The sequence below is a fragment of the Agelaius phoeniceus genome, chromosome 11 (genome assembly GCF_051311805.1).
Source record: "Agelaius phoeniceus isolate bAgePho1 chromosome 11, bAgePho1.hap1, whole genome shotgun sequence".
NCBI classification, from domain to species: domain Eukaryota; kingdom Metazoa; phylum Chordata; class Aves; order Passeriformes; family Icteridae; genus Agelaius; species Agelaius phoeniceus.
In genome coordinates this window covers 8,781,756-8,801,596 of record NC_135275.1, presented here as the reverse complement: position 1 = coordinate 8,801,596, position 19,841 = coordinate 8,781,756, and the positions used below count along the sequence as shown (strand labels likewise).

Sequence of the window (19,841 nt, the reverse complement as noted above, 5' to 3'; positions counted from 1 at the left end):
AGAGCTGAGCTCTTTCTCAGCAAGGTGAGAAAATAACTGTCTGAATTTGGGTGACAGGAATCTTGGGTAATTACAGTTAATGCATATAAATGTGTTACAGCTACTGAAGGGAGAACAGCAGCCAGTATCATTACCATGGGTGAATCCTCATGTGCATTGTTTTCAGGTCAAAGTTAAGAGGATGGAAGCAGAAAAATGTTTTTTATTCTACCCCTTGCCTAAACTATAAGCAGATAACTAAGAAGGCTGCCCCATTCCTGGGGGGAATTTCCTCCCACTGCTGCAAATAATCTTTCAACACCAAGCCCTTGTAGCAGTTCTGGTAAGGGGATGCTTCTGGTGACAAGCAAAGACAAATTAAAAGCACAAATTCCCCTGTGATTTGCTGAGGCTGTTTTCCTCCAGCCCAGATCTATGTAAAACCCCTGGCAGGAATAACACCACAGTAAGATGCATGGGGAAAAAAACAAAGTACTTTTATTTGGACTTTCATCCTTGCAGAACTTAAACACACACTGGGGTTTGGCTGCTTCTCTGGGAATCCTGGAACCTGTGTAATGAATAATGAAAACCAAAGTGGGGACTTGGGGAGATGGGAACCTTGTCTAGACCTGAATTTGCCTGGCTAACAAACAGGTTGGGAAGCAGATCCTCAGAGTTTGAGACAACTCTGGCATGTCTGCTGCACTGTGTTTCTGCTGGAGTAAGTGCTTGAAATTCAGCACTGCAGATAAATTGCAACAAACCGGTTTTATTTTACTTGGAGCTCTTCTACTGAATCAGCTGATGCACTGAACACCTTGGTTCTCATCAGTGCTGCTGCTACAAAACCTGCTTTGCTATCAGAAATGACCTGAATAGAGAAAGTGTCAGCAAGTGTGGATTAAGGTTTGTTAGCAATCTAACACGCTTCAGTGTCCTTCAATAAGAGTAAGGCACATATCTTTGCACAGGAAGCTTCTGTACACCAGGGTGAAGCTTCACCTGGCTCCATCCTCTGGGTTTGAGGTGCTGCCTACAAATGGCAACAGTCTCAAGAGCTCTGGGCTACTGCTCCAGCATTCCCATGCCACAGGCACAGCTGTGCCCAATGCTGTCTTGGCAGCAGCTCCCAGGTTTTCAGCACATCTCACATTACTGCAAATGGATACGAGAGATGCTTTAGCTTATGCATCCAGTTCAGCTTAGTTCAAGTCTGATTAAAAGCCAGCTCTTCAGACTGGCTGGATCTCAATTGATCCTTATTGTTCAATATTAAAAAAAGGGAGAGGGATCAGTAGAAATATGGATTTGAGTGTCACTGTACCGCAAAGATCTTAGGAAAAGTGTCCTTTGGTGTGCATGGCCCCCTTTGCAGGTTCTCCTTGGTCCAGCAATGAGAAAGGGGAGTGATTTGTTGCCCACTGTGCTTCTCTTGCATGTTGTTAAGGAGCTAATCTTGTTCATCCTGTCCAAGTGCTGGCTGTGCATTTCAGGTCCCACTGCAAATGGTTTTGCTGGAAGAGCAGCAGAAGTCCCTCATTCTCAGGCTGATGCAGAATGGCACCAGAGTAAGGGAACACAGAGATGCTGTGTATCATCCTGACAGTCAGTCCTCTTCCCTGTTGTGTAGTGGGATGACAAATACAGAGATGTCATCATAGGATGCCTCGTGGCTGTCATCCAGCATCCACTGGTGGCCTCTCTTCTTTCCCCTTGCCCTGTATACCAAGCACTTGGCCAGTTCTGAAAACCTGTGGGTAGAAAAATGCAAGGGCTAATACAGCAACTATTCCCCTTAAGTACAGCATTGAGATGTGGCTTTTTTTAACAAGGTTTTTTAAGATATCGGCTTTGTAATTGTTACTTTAGGATGGGAACAGATTAGTAGGCAGTTTCCAAAGTCACAGAAAAGAGTGGTCATGCCAGAGCTGACCTGGAAGCAGTGGGATCTCAGCCTGCTTTAGGTCTGACCAGGTTCTTTGGAAGGGAAAACAAAGGCAAAGCTGGTATTACCTTTGAGGATCTGTCCTGTTTTCTGCAAGGAAGCTCCTGGCCACATGGGCCACCTCATCGTTGCACAGAACATCCCAAAGGCCGTCAGTTGCCATGATGAGGACATCGTCTTCCTTAATGTCATGCAGAGCAAAGTCAAATACATTCACCTGGAAAGCAGAGCAGTAAATCTGTGACAATTCCTGCAATGTAACAGAGGGGTCAGGGAGATGAGACTGCCCCTGAGAGATGACACACTAGGACCGGGTGCTTGGAGAAATGCTAAGACCTGCCAAGTCTTTAAAAGGTGCATCCGTCAGAGGAGCAGCTTGTTTAATTCCACCCTGCAATTCCCACGTGCTGTGACTGACCTTAGGAATGCAGGAGAGGAAGGGTTTGACTTCAATGTTGGTGTCAATGACCTTGAGCTGATGATCCCCCAGGCCTCGAGAGACAGCCAGAGTGCCCAGCAGGCGAGCCTGGCCCCAAACAAAGCAAAACAGGATTGAAATGTCAGGGTGTGGGGCCTTTCAAGGCTGGTGTGTGGCTTGTCCTGACTGATCTATGTGTTAGGACCTTCCTCCAACCATCACCCAGAACAGCCTCTGGAGACTTTGGAGATGGAGGAGTGATCAGAAGCAATGCCCTGATGGGAGTGTGGAAGCAGCCTGACTGTGAATGGCTCCACGTGGCCCAGGGTGTGCTCTGGAGTTAGTACATGTGCTCTGGGTAATGCTGCAGACCTCAGGAGGCCCATGGTGGCATCTGCTCTTGGTTTGACGTGGCAAGAAAGACAGTTGGGCTGGTTTGGGGGTGTCTGTTTGTCCTGACAAAGGACGTTCTGCACTGTCTCGGTAAAGGAGGTGGCACGTGGGTTGTAGTGCTGGGAGAGGTGATGGGACTTCCTGCAGGCAGATGCTGGATGGGTGCAGTCACTGCTTCTCCCTACCCCCTCCCTCCCCAGGCTCATTGCTCAGCCTCTCCTTGAGGAGGACAGTTTGTGGGAAAGGCACTAGAGCTAAAGGAGACAGTCCCAAGTGGGAATTGATGAAGTTCTCATCTGAATGGAGTTCTGTGTGCAAGCCCTCAGGGCTGCTCTCTGCTCTGCTGTACTCTAGAGGAGGGAGCTCCAGAGGGCTCTGGGTTACACCAGCCAGGCAGCAAAGGAAGCTGCTGTATCCAGGCTGTGGGACTGTGCTGTGCTGGAGAACAGAGCTCCAGGTTTGCTCTAGTGCCCCAGAGTGTGACATGAGTGACAGGGACACTGAGGACCCCCAGAAGACTTGCCTGTGCCTTCCCAGTGTGTAAAGCATTAAGCTACCTGCTTCCCATGACCATGGACAAGAGGATACTTGAGGTCAGCCTTCTCCACCGTCTTGTACCCCCTGGAACAGAGAATTCACTGTTGATTTGGTATTTGTCTGACATCATAGTACAACCCAGCCAGAGCATTTTGACTCTGATTGACCCTTGTGGTGTCCCCATGCACAGGCAGCTCACTGAGGATGGGGCAAGGTGATCCTCACTCTCCCCTTCCTCCCCAGCTTGTACCTGCACCAGCCTGGAACTGCCTGCACCAGCCCCATGCCCATGGATGCCAGAAGGACCATTCTGACTGTTTTCTAACCACCCTGCCAGGGTCCTGGTCCTTTGGAGGGAGCTGCTCACAGCATCCTCCCCTACCATCGTGCTGCTGCTCTCACTGGCAGGATGTGCCCCTTGTCCCCTCACTTCCCCATGGGTGTGAGCAGGTAAAGCTGCCCTGTGCTGCAGCCCTGCAGGGCAGAAGGGACTCACCAGCCCTCCATGAAGTAATCCCGGTACAGGACTTTGTGGCCCACATCATCTCCCTTCAGCCTCCGTGGAAACTCAAAGCGGGTGAATTCACCATCCAGGAGCTTGGGGAAAAGGAAAGCCTGGAGGAGGGAATGGAAGGCTGAGCATGGACAGGTTCTACTTCAGTGGAGTAGGGCAGCAGAGCTGCTTCTGCCTCAGGACTGGCACTCCCAGCAGCAGAAGACCAGAATTGGGAAGCACATTCCAACGAGGACACGAACATCTCCCATACCAAAGATTGTTGGCTGAATTTCTACCCCAGCCCTCCATGGCTAGTTCCAGCTGACATTATGGCCACACAGTGGCCTTCAAGGAAAGCTGGAGGTCCTCTGGCCCAGTGGGATACTTCAGCTGGATTGTCTGATGTGTGGAAGGAGTCACTCACCAAGTGCTGGATTCGCTGCCTCTCTGACTCGGGGGTGAACTCGCTGCTCATGGGCACAATGCTGTCCTTCAGGACAAGAATTGCCCTACAAGGGGGAAGAGGCAAAGCTCAGCTGTGCCAGACAATAGCTGTGCACCCAAACCTGTTAAAAAATGCCACTGTATTTCAAATAACTCCATTGTAATTGCACTGTTGCAGCAGAGAACTGTGCTTGCCTGGTTTGACAGTGGTTGAGCTCACTGTTAGAGGAATGGGGAGGCCACAGCCAAGTGAGGGACATCAGCCTTCACTTTGAAACACCTGCCAGGCTGAGTGGGCTGCTGCATTACCACCCCAAGGCTGTGTCTGGGCAGCTTTAGTCCCTTGAAATCCCCAAACTGTTTCAGAAGGCATGAGAGCACCTTTCTTCTAACAGGTCCCGTGCCAGGCAGGAGGGGGATGGCTGGGCTGCACATGTACTGTCTGTAGGATTAAATCAGAGCTGTGCTTTAACCTGGCAGCTAAAGACCACACAGCCACTCACTCCCCCACACCCAGTGGGATGGGGCAGGTAACTGGGAAAAAGGAAAGTAAAATCTGTGAGTTGACAGAAGGAAAGTTTATTAGGACAGGAACGGAAGGAAAATCATGAGAAAATAATTAGAATATAGAAAACAACAGTTACACAGTGCAGTTGCTCACCACCTTCTGACTGATGCCCAGCCACTTCCCCAGCAGTGGCCCCAGGCCACCTTTCCCCTCAGTTCACACACTGAGCATGGTGCTGTGTGGTCTGGAACATTCCTTGGGGTCAGCTGTCCTAGCTGTGTCCCCTCCCAGCTTCTTGTGCCCCCAAACCTCCTTGCTGGTGGGGTGAGAAGCTGAAAAGTGCCTGACTCTGAGCAGGTGCTGAGCAGTGCTTGCACAACTCAAACATCACTGGGTTTTCAACAGTGTTCTCTAGAACTCTGTCCCAGCTGAAACCAGGACAGAAAGATGCTGGAAACCTTGCTTAACTCCCAGCTCGCACCCCCAGCAACTTCCCCCTTTTATTATGACTCACCTGCTGTCCCCAGCATTGGCCACATACAGCTTTCCCTGGAAATAAAGTGCAGCCAGAGCAGTGCAACCTCCTGTCTGGTCTGTAGCTTCCATCTCCTGGCCAATGACTTCATCCTGTTGGTTTCAACAAGTTTGGAGACTGGTGTGATCTGGGCTGCTGCTTTCTACACAGTCTCATCCCTCCCAGCAGAAATCCAGAACCAAAACTGACTGTGGATGGGCCACAGGAAGCCAGCAAAGTAACAGGCAATGTTGCTTGTGTACAGCCTACACAGCTGCTGCTCCTGGATTATGGATGCTTTAGGAGGGTGATGGGGAGAGCTCAGCCTTGTGCTGTATGAGTGTGACAACAGCCATCTGCCTGCCCTACAGAATTGTTCAGAGCTGCTGCAGCTTTGCTCTTGGTCAGCACTGCCCACACACAACTCTGACACAGGCCCTGGGCTCTGACCCAGTGTGATCTCAGCACATTTAAAGGTTTGGCCCAATGTTGCAGCCTACTCAGCAGAATTGCGGACCCTGCCCTTGCAGGGCTCAGGGAGGGTCAGGCTGTGGCCAGCAGGACTGGTGCCCTGCATGGGTACTCACACATTCCTGGAAGGCATTCTCCAGGGCTCCCACCACCAGGTCTGCTGCATGGATGTGCTTCTCCTCCACGAACTGGGGGTCACTGTCACAAACACAGCGCCCGCTGAGGTGCATGGGGGGCTGGGCCTCGGTGATGCCTCCCACAACCTCCTCCAGCTTCTGCTTGATGCAGTAGTGCAGATAGTTGGAGGCAATGATGGCAGCATCTGGGCCACCATGGCCATCAAACAGCGCCCAGTAGTGACCAGTCAGGAACTGCCGTGAGGAACAGGGACAAGACAGGGGCTGAAGGGGTTGTACAGATGGCAGGCTCAGAGCCAGGATGCCACTGCATGTGTTTTGTCTGACTTTTCCACCCCAGCTTCCCTTCCCTGCCACTGGTAAATCTCCTCAAACTCAAGTGATGCCCACATGTTGCTCTGCCCACCGCATCATATCAGATCTGAGCATCTGGATTTGCACCACACCCCTCACATGCTGTATTAGGGGAGATGGGGCCATTTCACCAGAAGTACAGCAGAGCCTGGTGAGAGCATCCTGTGTGCCCAGCTCATGCTGCTGCCCAAGACACACTGGCCCTTGAAAGCACAGGGAGGACAGGAAAGGTGAGGGCACCAAGGGCTTGATGACCTCAAATGCTGCAATTCATGGCTCATGGAAGCAGAAATGGCATTTACAGACAAAGCTATGTATTTGCCAGCCAGAGGGTACACAGATCTCCTAAATACACCCAAGGAAGGGTTTCAGCACGTGGGCATGTAGGACTGATGGAGCAATCCCGTGTTTCCTGAACCTGCACCCTTGGGTGGCAGCAAGAGGCTGGCAGCAGGGTGAGCACAGCCTGCCTGGGGGCAATACCTGTGTGGAGCACAGGATCAGCCATTCCTCATCCTCCTCCAGGCCTGGCTCTCTCCTTCGGATAGAGATCTGACAGCAGGCTGCCTGGTCCTCATTGAACTCCGACTTCTCGGCGTTGATAACCCTGCAAACACTCCAGGTAAGGTGTGGGGACACACTGCACCTCTGCTGCTCCCAGCCAGCTGTGCTGGCTGCTCTGCAGCCCCTGCAAACAGCTGCACCTTGCCCCTCCTTTCCAGCCCCACGCTCCCTTTTCAAACTCAAGAATCTCTGTGCTGATGACGAAATAGTGAGTCATTTATGTGCAGCAGGGGAAAGCCCAGCTGGGGACACAGAGACCTGCACCCTGGCCTCAGGCAGCCCTCGTCAGCAGCCCACACCGTGCCATTTCCTTGTTGACACAGTGCATTGCAGAACCACCACCCTTGCTTTTCCTTCCAGCCTCGGTAATGTTTGTCCCTGGATGGGAGCGGGCTCTCCTTGCATTTCACGCTGTGCCATCCCAGCACCGTGGGGTCATGACGAGATCTGGCCAGGACGTGGGGACAGCTCCTGCCTGATCCATCCCTCTGCCATTTAAAACAGCAAACCAAGAAATTTCTAAAATCGTGGTCATCCCCTTCCTTCGTTTTAAAGACACTTTGCCAAGAGCGGTGCTGCTCTCGGGGCTGCCCCGGCCGCTTGTCCCAGCGCTGGAGCCGGCACTGGCTGGCAGGGGCGGCCAGGGCTGTCCCCGCCGGCCCCGGCAGGGACGGAGAGGGGCCGGAGGATTCACCGCCACGCCAACCCTGCTCCGGGGCACAAAGCCGCTCTCTCCTGGCCCGCAGATGCTGCAGGAGGGCGAGCAGGGCCTGCGGGCGGCCCCTCCGGCCCGGGGCGGCTGCAGCCGAGGGCGCAGCCAGGGCAGATGGGGAGCGACCGCCCCGGGCACCCCGCCGGGAGCCCCCCAAGCCTCCGCCCCCTCCACACCCCTAAACCTGCACCATTCCCCGGTACCGGCCCCGGCAGCGCCCCTCGCCCGCCCGGAGCCCCTCCCGGAGCGGCGCCGCTGCCGGCTGCACTCACTCGGCGTATCCCGCGCCCCAGGGCAGCGGCCGCTCGGGCGCGGCGCCGCGCACGGCCCGCCCGCCCCGCGGGGCCTCCTCGCCGCCGCCGGGCACGAACTTGGGCCGGCGGTAGCGCAGGGCGGGGGGCGGCGGGCCCGGGCCCGGTGCCGGGGCTCCGCCGGGGCGCTCCGCGGGGCCGCCCCGCCGCCAGCGCCGCAGCCACTCGCCCGACATGGCGGGGCAGGTGCGGCTCCTCCCGGCCCGGCCGCGGTCCCGCCCCGGGGCGGCGCGGAGCGGAGCGGCCCCGCGCTCCGGAACGGGCGGTGCTGCCTGCCCAGCCGTTTCCTGCCCGGGACGCGGCGGAGCCGAGCGGAGCGGAGCCGAGCGGAGCCATGACTCACCAGACCGGCATCCACGGTGAGCGGCGCCCCCGCCGAGCGCTCGGGTCCCCCCGGCCCATCCCGGGGGCTGCCCCCGCCGCTCGGCCCCCGCCCCGGGCCGGGCTGCCCCGCCGCGCCCCCGGCATCGGCACCCCCGGGGCCGCGCCCCGCGCATCCCCGGCCCCGCCGCGGCGGACTGCGGGCGCTGTCGCGACAGCGGCGGCGATGGGGGCGATGAGATGAAGATTCGGGTCCATCGATTCTTCGGTTGAACCCCCGCAGGCGGGTTTCCTGCGGTTAGCGGGGGAGGGGGACACTGAGTCAGGCTCGGAGGGAGCGTTTGGGTGCCGGCAGGAGGTGCGGGAGGGGGCTCACCCCGGGGTGCCGCCGGTGCGGGGCTCTCCCGCATCCTTTGTCTGGGCTGATGCTCAGCACCCGCCGCGACGTGCTCGGACAGATGTGTCACGCTCGTCTGCCTGGCCGCAGCCCCGGCCACCGCTCCCTTGCCCACGGGGATGCTCGGCCCCAGCTGCTCCCTAGCCCGGGGGAGCTGCGGAGAGCCCGAGTGAATTCCTGCTTCCCGATTTCTCCGCCCGCTCCCCACAGGACCCAGCCAGCACCCCGACACAACGGCTTCTGCATTTCTGAGTGTGCTTGGTGCATGACTGACTGTGTGTCCTCACGGTATTTCCCTCCTGCCCCTCGCCTCGCCAGCTCAATTAGCAATATTAATCAGGAGTAGAGGTGCTGCATAATTTATGTAAGCGAATCAATATGCGAGCAGGGATGTGAGAGCAGCTGCCCCTGGAGCCCTGCTCTGTGCGGTCGGGTGTGAATCCAGCCCGCAGCGTGTCTCGGGAGGGAGCTGGGACAGTGGCCTCGCAGCTCCCTCTGGCCAGCACCTTTCTGCAGGGTGGGGATTTGTGTCTGCTGGTCCTTCGTGGCAAGAGCATCCTTGTTCCTCCAGAACATCCTTCCCCTCCAGTTGCTTCTGGAGGGGCTGTAGCTGAGAAGTGGCCAGTGATGATGCTTAGATGTTCCTCATGCTTGTGCTCAGGAGAGCTGGTGGTTGTTGATGTGTTTGGGTTCTGGTTCATTGCTTCTGGCTTAAACTGAGATCCTGAAGCACATGCTCTAATTAAATCTTCCTTATTTTGTAAAAATACAACAACAATTTAAAAAGTTCAAAATCAGCAGGATGGAGCCCTGCACCCCCCTGAGCTCTGGGTGTGCTGGCCCCATCTGCAGAGCTGTCCATGGGGTCTGGGCAGGCAGGGCCTGTTGCACTGTGTGCCCCTGGAGGCTGCTGCCTGTTGCTCTCTGGCCGTGCCCGGCTGCTCCTGTGCTGCTGGTGCTGTCCTTCCTGGCACCCTGCAGCTGCCAGGGAGGGAGATGTGCCAGCTGGGCTCTCTCTGAGAGCACTGACCTTGGCTGACCTTGGTTGCCCACTGCTTGGCAAGCTGTGCCCAGTGCTGGGAGTCACGGCTGCCCGTGGGACGTGACGTGCCCTGTCAGCGGGAAAGGGGAAGGGACGCCACTTCCCCCAAGGAGCTGCAGTGCAGGGAGGGGATGGACATGATGACTGCTCTGGCAGCAGATTCCTGGGCTGGGGTGGAGTAAAATCCCCCCTGTGGTTATGGAAAAGAGCTTGTGTTGGGTGGTCTCTGTCACAGCATCCTGGACATCTCTGGGCTCTCTCTGCGTGCCCTGTTGCACTGTCTCTCTTCCGGGAAGCTGCTGTTTCCTCTCTGAATGCAAATCTGCCCCTCCAACACCTGTGATGCACAACTGGGGTGCCCCAGGCTTTAAGGGAACCCCCCCTTCGAGGTGGGTTTGGGATATTTCAGTCTGCCCCACCCCGTCATGGTGATTGAATTATTCTGTTTGCTCAGCAAAGAGCAGATTCCATATCGAATGAGGAAGAGCAATCCCACTGCTACTTTCATCCCCTCTGCTGAGGCACTGAGGTCTCTTGTTTGTTAGGAGGAGGAATTATTCACTTCTTCCTGGTTTCTGGGGCCTCGTTATCTTTGTGTGCACCCAGCAGTTTCTTTTTCTTCATTCCCATTTCTCTCACATTTTCAGGAAGACATCTGCTCCCAGGGGAATTATGATCAGGTTCTGCAGCTGGCTTAGGGGAGGTTGCAGACAAGCTGGGAGGGATTTTGCTCGACACAGTGCTAGATCTGTGTGAGGCAGGGTGACGTGGTGGTGGGGAACCCCCGGAGCAGAGACACTCCCACGTCATCCCAGCTTTTGGGGAGAAACAGGTGCAGAGGAAGCTCTGACAGTGAGAGCTGGGGGGTCAGGGAGTGCAATCAAGCCTGAGCCTTTCATGCAGGGGCAAGAGGCTAATTATTATTTTTTTAGGTATCTCAGGCAGCTCTCTTGAAGGTGCTGGCAAGAAAACCAGGCTGCCATGGAGACTGCCAGGCTGGGGAGGCGGTTGGAAGCTCTCAAAGGGTGCTGTGGGCTTCCTGGGGCTGGAAACCTGCTTTTTAGCTATAGCTGGGAGGACTCATTGAGTGGTTTTGCAGTCCCTATTTTGCTCTGAGTAGCATTAGCATTAGATTGGAACAGCATTTGCTGCCTGAGCTGAGAACCTTGGGAAGGCGGTGCTGAACCGGGGCTTTGATGCTGGTGGGAGGTCATCTGCTTTCAGTTGCTTCTGGGATCTCTTTCAAGACCACTGGGTAGAGAGAAAAAGTCTCTTAGAGGGTATTTTTTTCATCTAGAATGTAGAGAAATCAAATGCATTTTGTTTCTTCAACCCAAAAATAGAGTTTGGTACCTGCTCTTTCTGGGGGAGGTGGGAAGAGCTGGGCGTAGGGGAGGACCTTTGCTTCCATCCACAGGGGAGCTGCCACTTTGCCCCAGGATCTTGCTTTGGGAATGCATCTGGTAGGAGTGGATGTTTGCTTCAGGAGGAGCATAACCATGGTGCACATGGGCAGGAATGCTGTCAGATGGGTAAAAAAAGAGCATAAGGTGGGAGCCAGAGCTGCTGGGTCTGCCAAAGTCTTAGTGGAAAGCAGGCAGATTCCTGTCTCTCTAGTGAGAAGAAAGAAGGACCTTCTCTGTCCATCCAGCACATCATTAGCCCCTCTCCTCTGGCTGTGCTGGGAGGCAGCACTGGCTCCTGAGGCACCTGGATGCACAAATATGGGTGGCAGCTTTGGAATGCTGGAGGTACCCCCTAAGCAAAGACATGTCACAAGGTGCCATCAGTGAAGGAGGAGAAGGAGAAGGGATGGCTGGTCCATGGCCCCTTTTATCCATGGGGAACAGAGGGCACTGGGCTGCTGCAAGGATATTTTTGAGGAGCCAGACCCAATCTCTTTTCTGGGGCCACCTTGGAGGTGGATGGGGAGGTATGGCCCATATCCAAGTGGGGGCACGTCAGGATGGCCAGAGGGGCAGCGCCGGTGGCAGACCAGATAAATGAGATGTCAAACCCCTTGAATGAAGCAGTGGTGGGATGGAGGAAATCCTTTGGAAAGTGTGCAGTGAGCCTAAATGCAATGAGATCGTGGCCATGGTCTGTCCCTGGGTGCCTGCCCCCTGCAGTGCACAAACCAGTGCTGCACTGGTGCCTTTGCTGGATGGAGAAAGGAGCAGCAGCCAGCAGCTTCTGCAGGCAAGGGCAGACCATGCACCACCACTCTGCCCCAGGATCCAGCTGATGCTGCCTGCAGGGTGAGTGCTGCCTACCCTGGAGCAAGGGATGAGGAACTCCAATCCAAGGTGGCAAAGTGCAGACAAGACAGGTCCTGGGCACACATGGAAAATCAGGTGTTGAGAAGCAAATGTCTGGTGTCAGGCAGGTGGCTGAAAGTCTCTGGGTGGGATTTGCACTAAGGACCAGGAGCTGTCCATGTGAAATCCTGCAGGAATACAGTCTAGCCCCACAAAAAATTGGGAGAAAAGCTTTGAAGCTTTGCTTGTCTCCTCTCTTACTCCCTTTCCCCCCCTGCCCCACTCCCTTCTTTCTATTTTCTTCTGACATCTGTAGCTTTTTTCCTCAGAAAAGATTCCCTGCAAGGACATATTTATTTTTTCCATGGTGAGGAGTAAAATCCTCTTACTGCTTAAACTGGCCAACCGTGTCCATCGGCAGAAAAGCTCTCTGCAGCAGCGAGTTGAGCAGGCACTGCCTAAAGGAGTTACACTGGGATAGACTGAAAAGAAGGAATTTTAGCAGCAGCAAAAGCTATTTTGTGCCTGTTGCAGTTGTATCCTTTCCTGGCTGCCCAGACCAGGAGCTGGGCAGGGCTGTCTGGGCAGGGAAAGTGTGGGTAATGCAGGTATAACCATGTTTTATTCATCACCATCTTGACTTCTGTCTGGCCACGCATCCCTGGAACTTGGACAAGTTTTGCTTGGGTTTGTGGCTGGATTTTTGGCTGAGTTTCCCTGTTACATCCCAGGCACGCTGTGCCCCGGACAGTGAAAGGGAAGCAGCCGCTTGCAGTCGCATCGAGTTGAAGAAGATGTCCGGGGAATGAAAGATTGATGGCCCGGGGCTCGGGTTTCCCGCCGGGCAGGCAGGGTGGCCGGGTGTACTGGGAGAGGCATCTGTTTCAGGGAGCATGTATTATTGATCTGGGGGCCACGGGGAAGGGTCAGACCAGCAAAAACCTGCTGTGCCCCAACAAGTGGGCGACAGGCTGGAGGAGGGGGGTGCTGTGGCTGTCACCTCCATCCCTGTCCTGCAGTGCTTCCCCGGGGATTGCGCGGGCGGCTCTGCCGGCATCCCCAGGAGAGAGGGACCCTTGCTGTGGCCACGGTACCATCAGTGCCTCTGTGCCCCCCCGGTGCCATCAGTGCCTCTGTGCCTCTCCAGTGCCATCAGTGCCTCTCTGCCCCTCTGGTGCCATCAGTGCCTCTGTGCCCCTCCAGTGCCATCAGTGCCTCTGTGCCCCTCCAGTGCCATCAGTGCCTCTGTGCCCCCCCGGTGCCATCAGTGCCTCTGTGCCCCCCCCAGTGCCATCAGTGCCTCTGTGCCCCTCCAGTGCCATCAGTGCCTCTGTGCCCCTCTGGTGCCATCAGTGCCTCTGTGCCCCCCCGGTGCCATCAGTGCCCCTCTGTCCCCTCCAGTGCCATCAGTGCCTCTGTGCCCCTCCAGTGCCATCAGTGCCTCTGTGCCTCTCCAGTGCCATCAGTGCCTCTCTGCCCCTCTGGTGCCATCAGTGCCTCTGTGCCTCTCCAGTGCCATCAGTGCCTCTGTGCCCCCTCCCCGGTGCCATCAGTGCCCCTGTGCCCTCCCCGGTGCCATCAGTGCCTCTGTGCCTCTCCAGTGCCATCAGTGCCCCTCTGTCCCCTCCAGTGCCATCAGTGCCTCCGTGCCCCTCTGGTGTCATCAGTGCCCCTGTGCCCTCCCCGGTGCCATCAGTGCCTCTGTCCCCTCCAGTGCCATCAGTGCCTCTGTTGTGCCCCCCCGGTGCCATCAGTGCCTCTCTGCCCCCCTGGGCTCCCTGGGGCTGTAAACAGCAGAAGAGGCTCAGTCTGGGGCAGTGTTTGGCACGGTGGTACCCACAAGCAGCATCGTTCAGCAGCTTAAACAAGAGCCATGCTTCAGGCTCTGGAATCTCCTGGGGATTGATCCAAAGGGGCACATCCCAGCACAGGGCAGCCCTCTGGCTGCCAGCAGCCTGTCTGCCAGGAGGTGCAAGGATCTGGCTGCCCTGCTGCTGCCTGAGCTGGGGGAATGCAGGCTTTGCTGTGAATGCACCTTTTGCTCAGTGCTGCCCGAGGGCTGGTACTGTCCTGCCCTCCTCCCACAGCTCCAGTTCTCCTCTGGCACCTTGCCTGCAGGGTCAGGGCCACCTGAAGGCCACTGCTGGCCAGCCACCAGCTCCCTGCCACACCGTGGGCTGCCCCACCAGCCTGGGTGCCCCGGTGCCATCAGCTGGCTCTGCTCAGCCCTCCACCCCAAATGGAGGTGCCACTGGGCTGGGAGGCTGTGTGGGACAAGGGGACCTGGGACCTGCTGTTATCAGGCTTCTAAAGGCTGTTTGTGCACAGGGGACAGCTCACCTGCAACCTACAAACAGGTGGGAGAGGGAGGAGCTGCAGGACTCAGTGGCTGAAGGAGATTTTGGACTGGGGTGTGTGTGCCCACCAGGTCTGCCATGAGGGTCAGCAGCAGGGCTGCCTTGTAGAAAGGCCAGAAGGCTCCTCAGATGCCTCTGGGCTCACACTGCCTCAAAGCAGCAACATCCATTTTTCGGGGCAGGGATGGAGACATGGTGTCCTTCCCAGGGTTTGGGCGCCCTCATCGTGAGTTTTCCCAAACACCACAGTGGGTCTTGATGTTCCTGACTGGAAAACCAGTACAAACTGTTAATAGTTTTTCTTCTCCTCCCTGGGCTGACCAGCTGCAGCTCCTGCACGCTGTGCCCTCTGGCCCAGGTGCTGTGTGTGCTGTGCCTGGCTCCTTGCACGATGCTGGGTGTGCTGTTGGTGCTGTGCCTGCAGCCTTGTCAGCACCAGATAACGTGGTCATGCTCTTGTTTGTGCCTTCACCAATGGCTGTGCCTGCAGCAGTGTGGAGTGACTAACCTGGACTTGGCTTGTCACCCACCTCTCTTTGGAGCTGCTGGACCCTGCCCTGTCTGGACCTTTCTCCAGTTATGGTACTTTGCTTCCTATTGAATTTCATCCTATTTCTTTTTTTCCCAGCCCGTTTCTCCAGTCTCCTGAGAGAACGCTGAGTTTTTCTCCAGTGCACACTTGCATCTCCTCTAGCTTCCCACCTTACAGCTGCAGGAAGCACTATTGCAGCTGCCAGAAGTGTTCATGGAGATGTGGATAAAGCTGCACCCACCCCAGGTGCCCAGGACACCTGCTCGATCCCAGCTCTGACCCCTCCCTGAGTGAGTTACCCATGCAGTTCTGTGTCTGTGCCATGGAGGTTCAGCACCCCCATGTCCCCAGGCTGGCATCTGACACTTGGAGACACTTAGAAGCTGAGCTGAGACCCCTGAAGCCCACAGGTGTCTGGCTCTGCTGGAGGAGGCATGAGGGATCTCATGCATCTTGGCCTCAGCAGATCCACACTGGCTGTAGCCCGGCTTGGATTTGTTTCTGGATTATTTGTTCCAGGATTTTCCAGGAACCCATGTCTAGAGGGTGAGTTGGATGTGTGGGTCCCTTTCAGTCCTGTTGCTCCTCCTTCTCCCTTGGTTTTTATGGTTTCCTCACACATGGGTTTTTCAGCTCTTGAGCTGTATCCTGGAGATCTCCTGGCAGGGGATGCCATGGGGCACCATCTCCAGGGTGAGGTCTCCTCCAGCTCTTCCTCCAGAGCCAACTGTGGACTTCTCTATTAATATTTCAGGCACACAAGCCATCTCATCAAGTCTGCTGTGCCAGTTAAGTGGTAATCATGCCCTAATGAAGCAGTGCTGAGCTCGTGCTCAAACCTTCCCTGGTTTATTCCTCTCCCTCCTCACTGGCTCTTGGCTCTGCGTTGTGAGAGGCAGAAGGGGACGTTGGAGACATGCTGGTTTTTATGTAAATGAAAATTGCTTAAAAAAAAAAAAAACAAACAGCAGAATTAAATCTTGCAAGCCCCCTCTGAGGTTATTTTGAAAGCTTTGCTGCTGTCTCCTCTGGAAATATTCTCCCTCCTTGGAAGATCTTGTGGTATTTCCTGTGGTGCTCTTGGCTTCTCGGGCAGCATCCAGGCTTTTCCTCACCCCCTTCAACCCCTGGGTACCTACACAGCCCCCAGTGCTTGGCTGTCATTGTCAGCCACTCACCTGCCAGTCATCCTGGCTGTCAATCTGCAGGGCACTCTTAGCATTTCCAAGTGGGCTGCAGGGTTGCATTTGCCCAGACTCCTGATTTTCCAGACCCCCCACCTGCCTTTGGGTTCTGGGAAGGATGGGGTCACACTGGAGGGATTTGCAAGCTGGTCAGCGCTGTAGAGCTCTCCTATTTTGTCCCTGAAGTTGATGCTGTGGAAACATCCAAGAGTGATGTTGTTCTCTCATAGTTTTGCAGTGTAATAGGAGTTGGTGAAACTTGATGCTTATTATGAGTTTTGTCTCCTGCATGGGGTTTCCTGGGTGTTTAAATGTTTTTTTCTTTTCCTCTTCCGCCTTGTGTGTGTGTGCAATAACCACAGATGCTGCCAGAAGGAAACTGCCACTCTCACCAGGGAAAGGGGCTGAAAATACCAGAATATCCTTGGTTGGGCACAGCAGGAGCAGGCTGAGCTCCCAGCTGGCACGGGGAGAGGGTGAATGTCTGCCCTGGGAACTGGGAGAGCTACATGCCCTGATGCTGCTGGAGGGAGCCTGCTTGTGGTGGGATTACACCAGCAAACCTTCTGTTTGTCCCCTGACATGCCATTAAGGAGTGCCTTTGCTGGGGTGTCTGTGTGCCCATCCCTGCAGGCTCCTGTCAGGATGGCGTCTCTGGGCCTGTATGGGAGCTGCTGCCTGCAGGGAGCCAGCTGGGAGCTCTCCCTGGCCTGTGCCTCTCCTCTCGTGGGAGGAGGATTCAGCACCCCCTGCTCAGGGCAGGCTGTGAGCTGTGAGCATCACAGAGCTGTCACTGTGGGGACAGGCAGGAGTGCCCTGGGAGCTCTGGCAGTGCCCCAGCCCAGGGTCTGCCTGCAGGGACTGAGGGCAGCACTCAGTGACAGTCGGTGGCTGCTCGTGTCCCTTGAGCAGTGCTGGTGACATTGGGGCTCCTCTGGGGCTGTGCCAAGGGTGGCACCCAGTGCTGGAGGGACTGCAGGGGATGGATTTGGCCCTTGTAGGGATGGTTTCCTCTGCCATGTGCCTTAGCTGGGGGTGCTCTCGGGCTCCAGGCTCCTCCCTGCTGCTGGCACAGCAAAGCCCCAGGAATGGAGGGGCTGCTGATGGAGATTCCAAGCCCAGGTCTTGGTCTGGGCTAAGGGGTGTCTGCCCAGGTCTCTGATCTTTGCAACATCATTTTCTTGAGTATTTCTAAAACCACAGCAGCTTTTGAAGTCACAGGGCCCCCTTTGCTGCACGGCTGCATCCAGGAAAGGGCTTGGGTGGCTTTAGGGGAAGCCAGGCCAGGAGATGATCCTTGTTGGGGGGTTGGCCCTCAGAGCCACATCTCCTGGGCTTTGCTTTCACACAGAGCATGTCCTGGGTGGCACAGGGAGCTCTGTGCCAGTGATGCTTCAGGGAGGGCAGATGAAGCCTCCAGTGCTGGCTGGAGGCTGCTCCTTCCCTGTCCCGTGCCTCCAGCCTCCTCCTGGTAGGATGCTGAGGGTTGGTTGCCATTGCCTGGTGCTCAGGGAGCGGGGTGAGGAGGAGTGCTCCCCAAAACTCCTCCCAAAAGCCTTCTGCAATCCAGACCCTGCCAGCTCCAGAGCAAAACCCTGGGGCTGTTCCTTTCCCTTCCCCACGGGCTCAGCTTCAAACCAGCATGTCCAGTTTGGAGCTGTGCTGGTTCCCAGCCGCTGGGAGCAGCATCCTGCCGTGTGTCACCAGCCTGCCAGGGCACCACAGCCCACCAGGACACCCTGCAGCCACCCCTGCCGCTCTGTAAAGCCAATCAACTTGTCACTTGAGCTCTCCCTGCCTGCACTGGCCAAGCCACCGTCTAAATTTGGGTGATTATGTTCACCCAGGCCAAGTATCAGGTTCTCTGGGTCACATGTGCTCCCTCCCAGCTGCTATTTAACTCTGGCGCCGCAGGGAGACGCGGCACTTCTCTCCCAGCTTTTGGGGTTTTCTGTTGTTGTTGTTTTTTATTAGAATTTTTTTGGCACCAGAGATTTAATTATTATTTTTTTTAAGTTTAAAATTTCTGTCCTGCCAAGTTGGTCCCCTTTCTGGTCAGTCACTAAGCAACCCAGCACCTGCTTTGATTGCTGAATCTGATCACGATGTTTTTGGTTCTTTCAGCCACCACAGAATTGAGGGACTTTTTTGCCAAAGCCCGAAATGGTTCAGTTCGGCTCATCAAGGTCATCATTGAGGACGGTAAGTCCCATTTTTAAGTGCTTTGATTTACACTCTGTCTGTTCTCTGGTTCCTCTCCTCCTTTCTTCCTCACCACTGCGGTGCCAGCTTGTGTTCTTGTAAACCTCAAGGAAAATGCTGCTGGGGCTTCTGGGCATGTGGCAACCCAGACCTGAAATGCAAGCCCAAACTTTGGCTGTGCTGCTGAGCAGCTCTTGGAGCCCCAGGCCAGCTCCAGGGGGGAGCAGTGACTTTGCCAGCAGAGCAATACCAGCCTGGGGTCGGTGCTCTGTGGGGGCTTTTGCTGCTGCTGTGTCATGTTTTATTATGGGATCCCAGTGGCAGGCTGCTGCAGGGACCCTGGGACCTTTGTTGGGGGTGATGCACAGGGATCTTCTTCCTGGGATGTGCCATCCCACAGCTGGCAAGGAGATGGGCAGGGGGGTGCTGGTGGCTCAAGGCCTGCAGTGGCATCCTGTGAGGAATGCCAGACTGAGACCCATCCCATCCCATCCCATCCCATCCCATCCCATCCCATCCCATCCCATCCCATCCCAGGGCTGCCCCTAGCCCAGGATACAGGCTGGCACCAACCTCACCCGTGTTTGTCCCATGGAATGGCTCCTTTGGTGCCCTTTGCATGTGTCAAGCAAGTGAGCAGAGCTGAGCACTGATTGCATGTCCCAGGGGCGGGAGCTGCCCTGGTGTAGGTTTTCCATCACCTCAGCCTCATACAATTGCATATGAATGACTTGTTTCTCCAGCAGCAGCAGGGACATTACTGCCCTGCCAAGCTGCTGTCACCACCTCCCCTGGGTGGGCCACCAGAGTAAACACCGAGGTGGATGTGGTTGTAAGGAGCCTGTGGTCATAAGGAGCCCACCTGACCTTTGGAGAGGCCACAACGTCCTGTTCAGAAGAGCAGCATGACTGGAAATGCATGGGACACATCCATGGAACTGCAGCAGCAGGGCCCAGCAGTGTTGGCTTTGGCCTTGGCAAGGTCCCCACTGTTGGGGGGTGAAACATCCACATTGTTTCTCTGGAGTGTCTTTGACTACAATTTTGTGCTCTCAGCTTCTTTTGCTTTTCTAAAGTGGGAGTCAGGTTTGTATTAGGATAAGTCATGCCTGTCCCTAAGCCTGGACTTGGGATGCTCAGGGCTTGTTCTGCTGGTTTTGGGTTGTGGCTGCTGATGCCAGTGAGGGAGACTTTTTATCACCAATGGAAAACATTTCCCACCATCTCTGCTGTGGCTGAAGGGGATGGTTTTATCTGTGCATTGCCAGCAGCAGGGCCAGCACTGTGCTGTCACACAGGGGACACCAGCCTGCTGGTACCCAGCAGAGAAGGACCCTTGGGCACTCAGAGTGGCCAGGCAGATGTCACAGACAGACAGACAGACAGACAGATGCTCACCCTGGAAGGGAGGTGTCCAGAGCAGCCTGGGGAGGACATGCCAGCTGCCCTGCCTGCACAGGGGATGTGGAAGGGGAGCCTCCCTCTCTGCTGGATGGCTGCAGCACCTTTTGCCCTGTGGAGAATTTGTCTTGGGGCATTTTGGAGCAGGCAAGAGTGAGTAGAAGGAGAGGAAGATGATGCAAGGAGCCTTATGGCAGATGCTCTGTGTCCAGGCAGCTCCAAGGCTGAGTGACCCTTTGGGAGCAATTGGAGAGGTTGTTTTTCCTTTGGAGGGCTACTGGCAAGAGCTGAGATTGGATGGAGGAGGGAGTAGGGGAGCAGGATGTGCACCAAGGCTCAGCAGCAGTTTCCTGCTGTGAGA

General features: G+C 55.7%; 2 protein-coding genes across 3 annotated transcripts in view; one reads left to right on the top strand and one right to left on the bottom strand.

The window, feature by feature from the left end:
• Positions 1–455: 455 nt before the first annotated feature.
• On the bottom strand, positions 456–8,007 carry PPM1M (protein phosphatase, Mg2+/Mn2+ dependent 1M). The gene is made up of 10 exons (XM_054640010.2): positions 7,748–8,007; positions 6,683–6,806; positions 5,825–6,079; positions 5,238–5,350; positions 4,196–4,280; positions 3,772–3,890; positions 3,296–3,359; positions 2,346–2,453; positions 1,996–2,144; positions 456–1,733 (listed from the first exon to the last, which is right to left on the bottom strand). The coding sequence occupies exons 1-10, from the start codon at positions 7,960–7,962 to the stop codon at positions 1,589–1,591; spliced, it is 1,377 nt and encodes a 458-aa protein (XP_054495985.2). The 5' UTR covers positions 7,963–8,007; the 3' UTR covers positions 456–1,588.
• The window catches only part of TWF2 (twinfilin actin binding protein 2), a 24,323-nt gene continuing 12,470 nt past the window's right edge, over positions 7,989–19,841 (top strand). For both annotated transcript variants that reach the window (XM_054640103.2, XM_077184476.1), the window contains exons 1-2: positions 7,989–8,145; positions 18,002–18,079. In XM_054640103.2, coding sequence (XP_054496078.1) covers positions 8,121–8,145; positions 18,002–18,079 — 103 coding nt within the window. In that variant the 5' untranslated portion in view covers positions 7,989–8,120. The remainder of the gene's footprint in view (positions 8,146–18,001; positions 18,080–19,841) is intronic.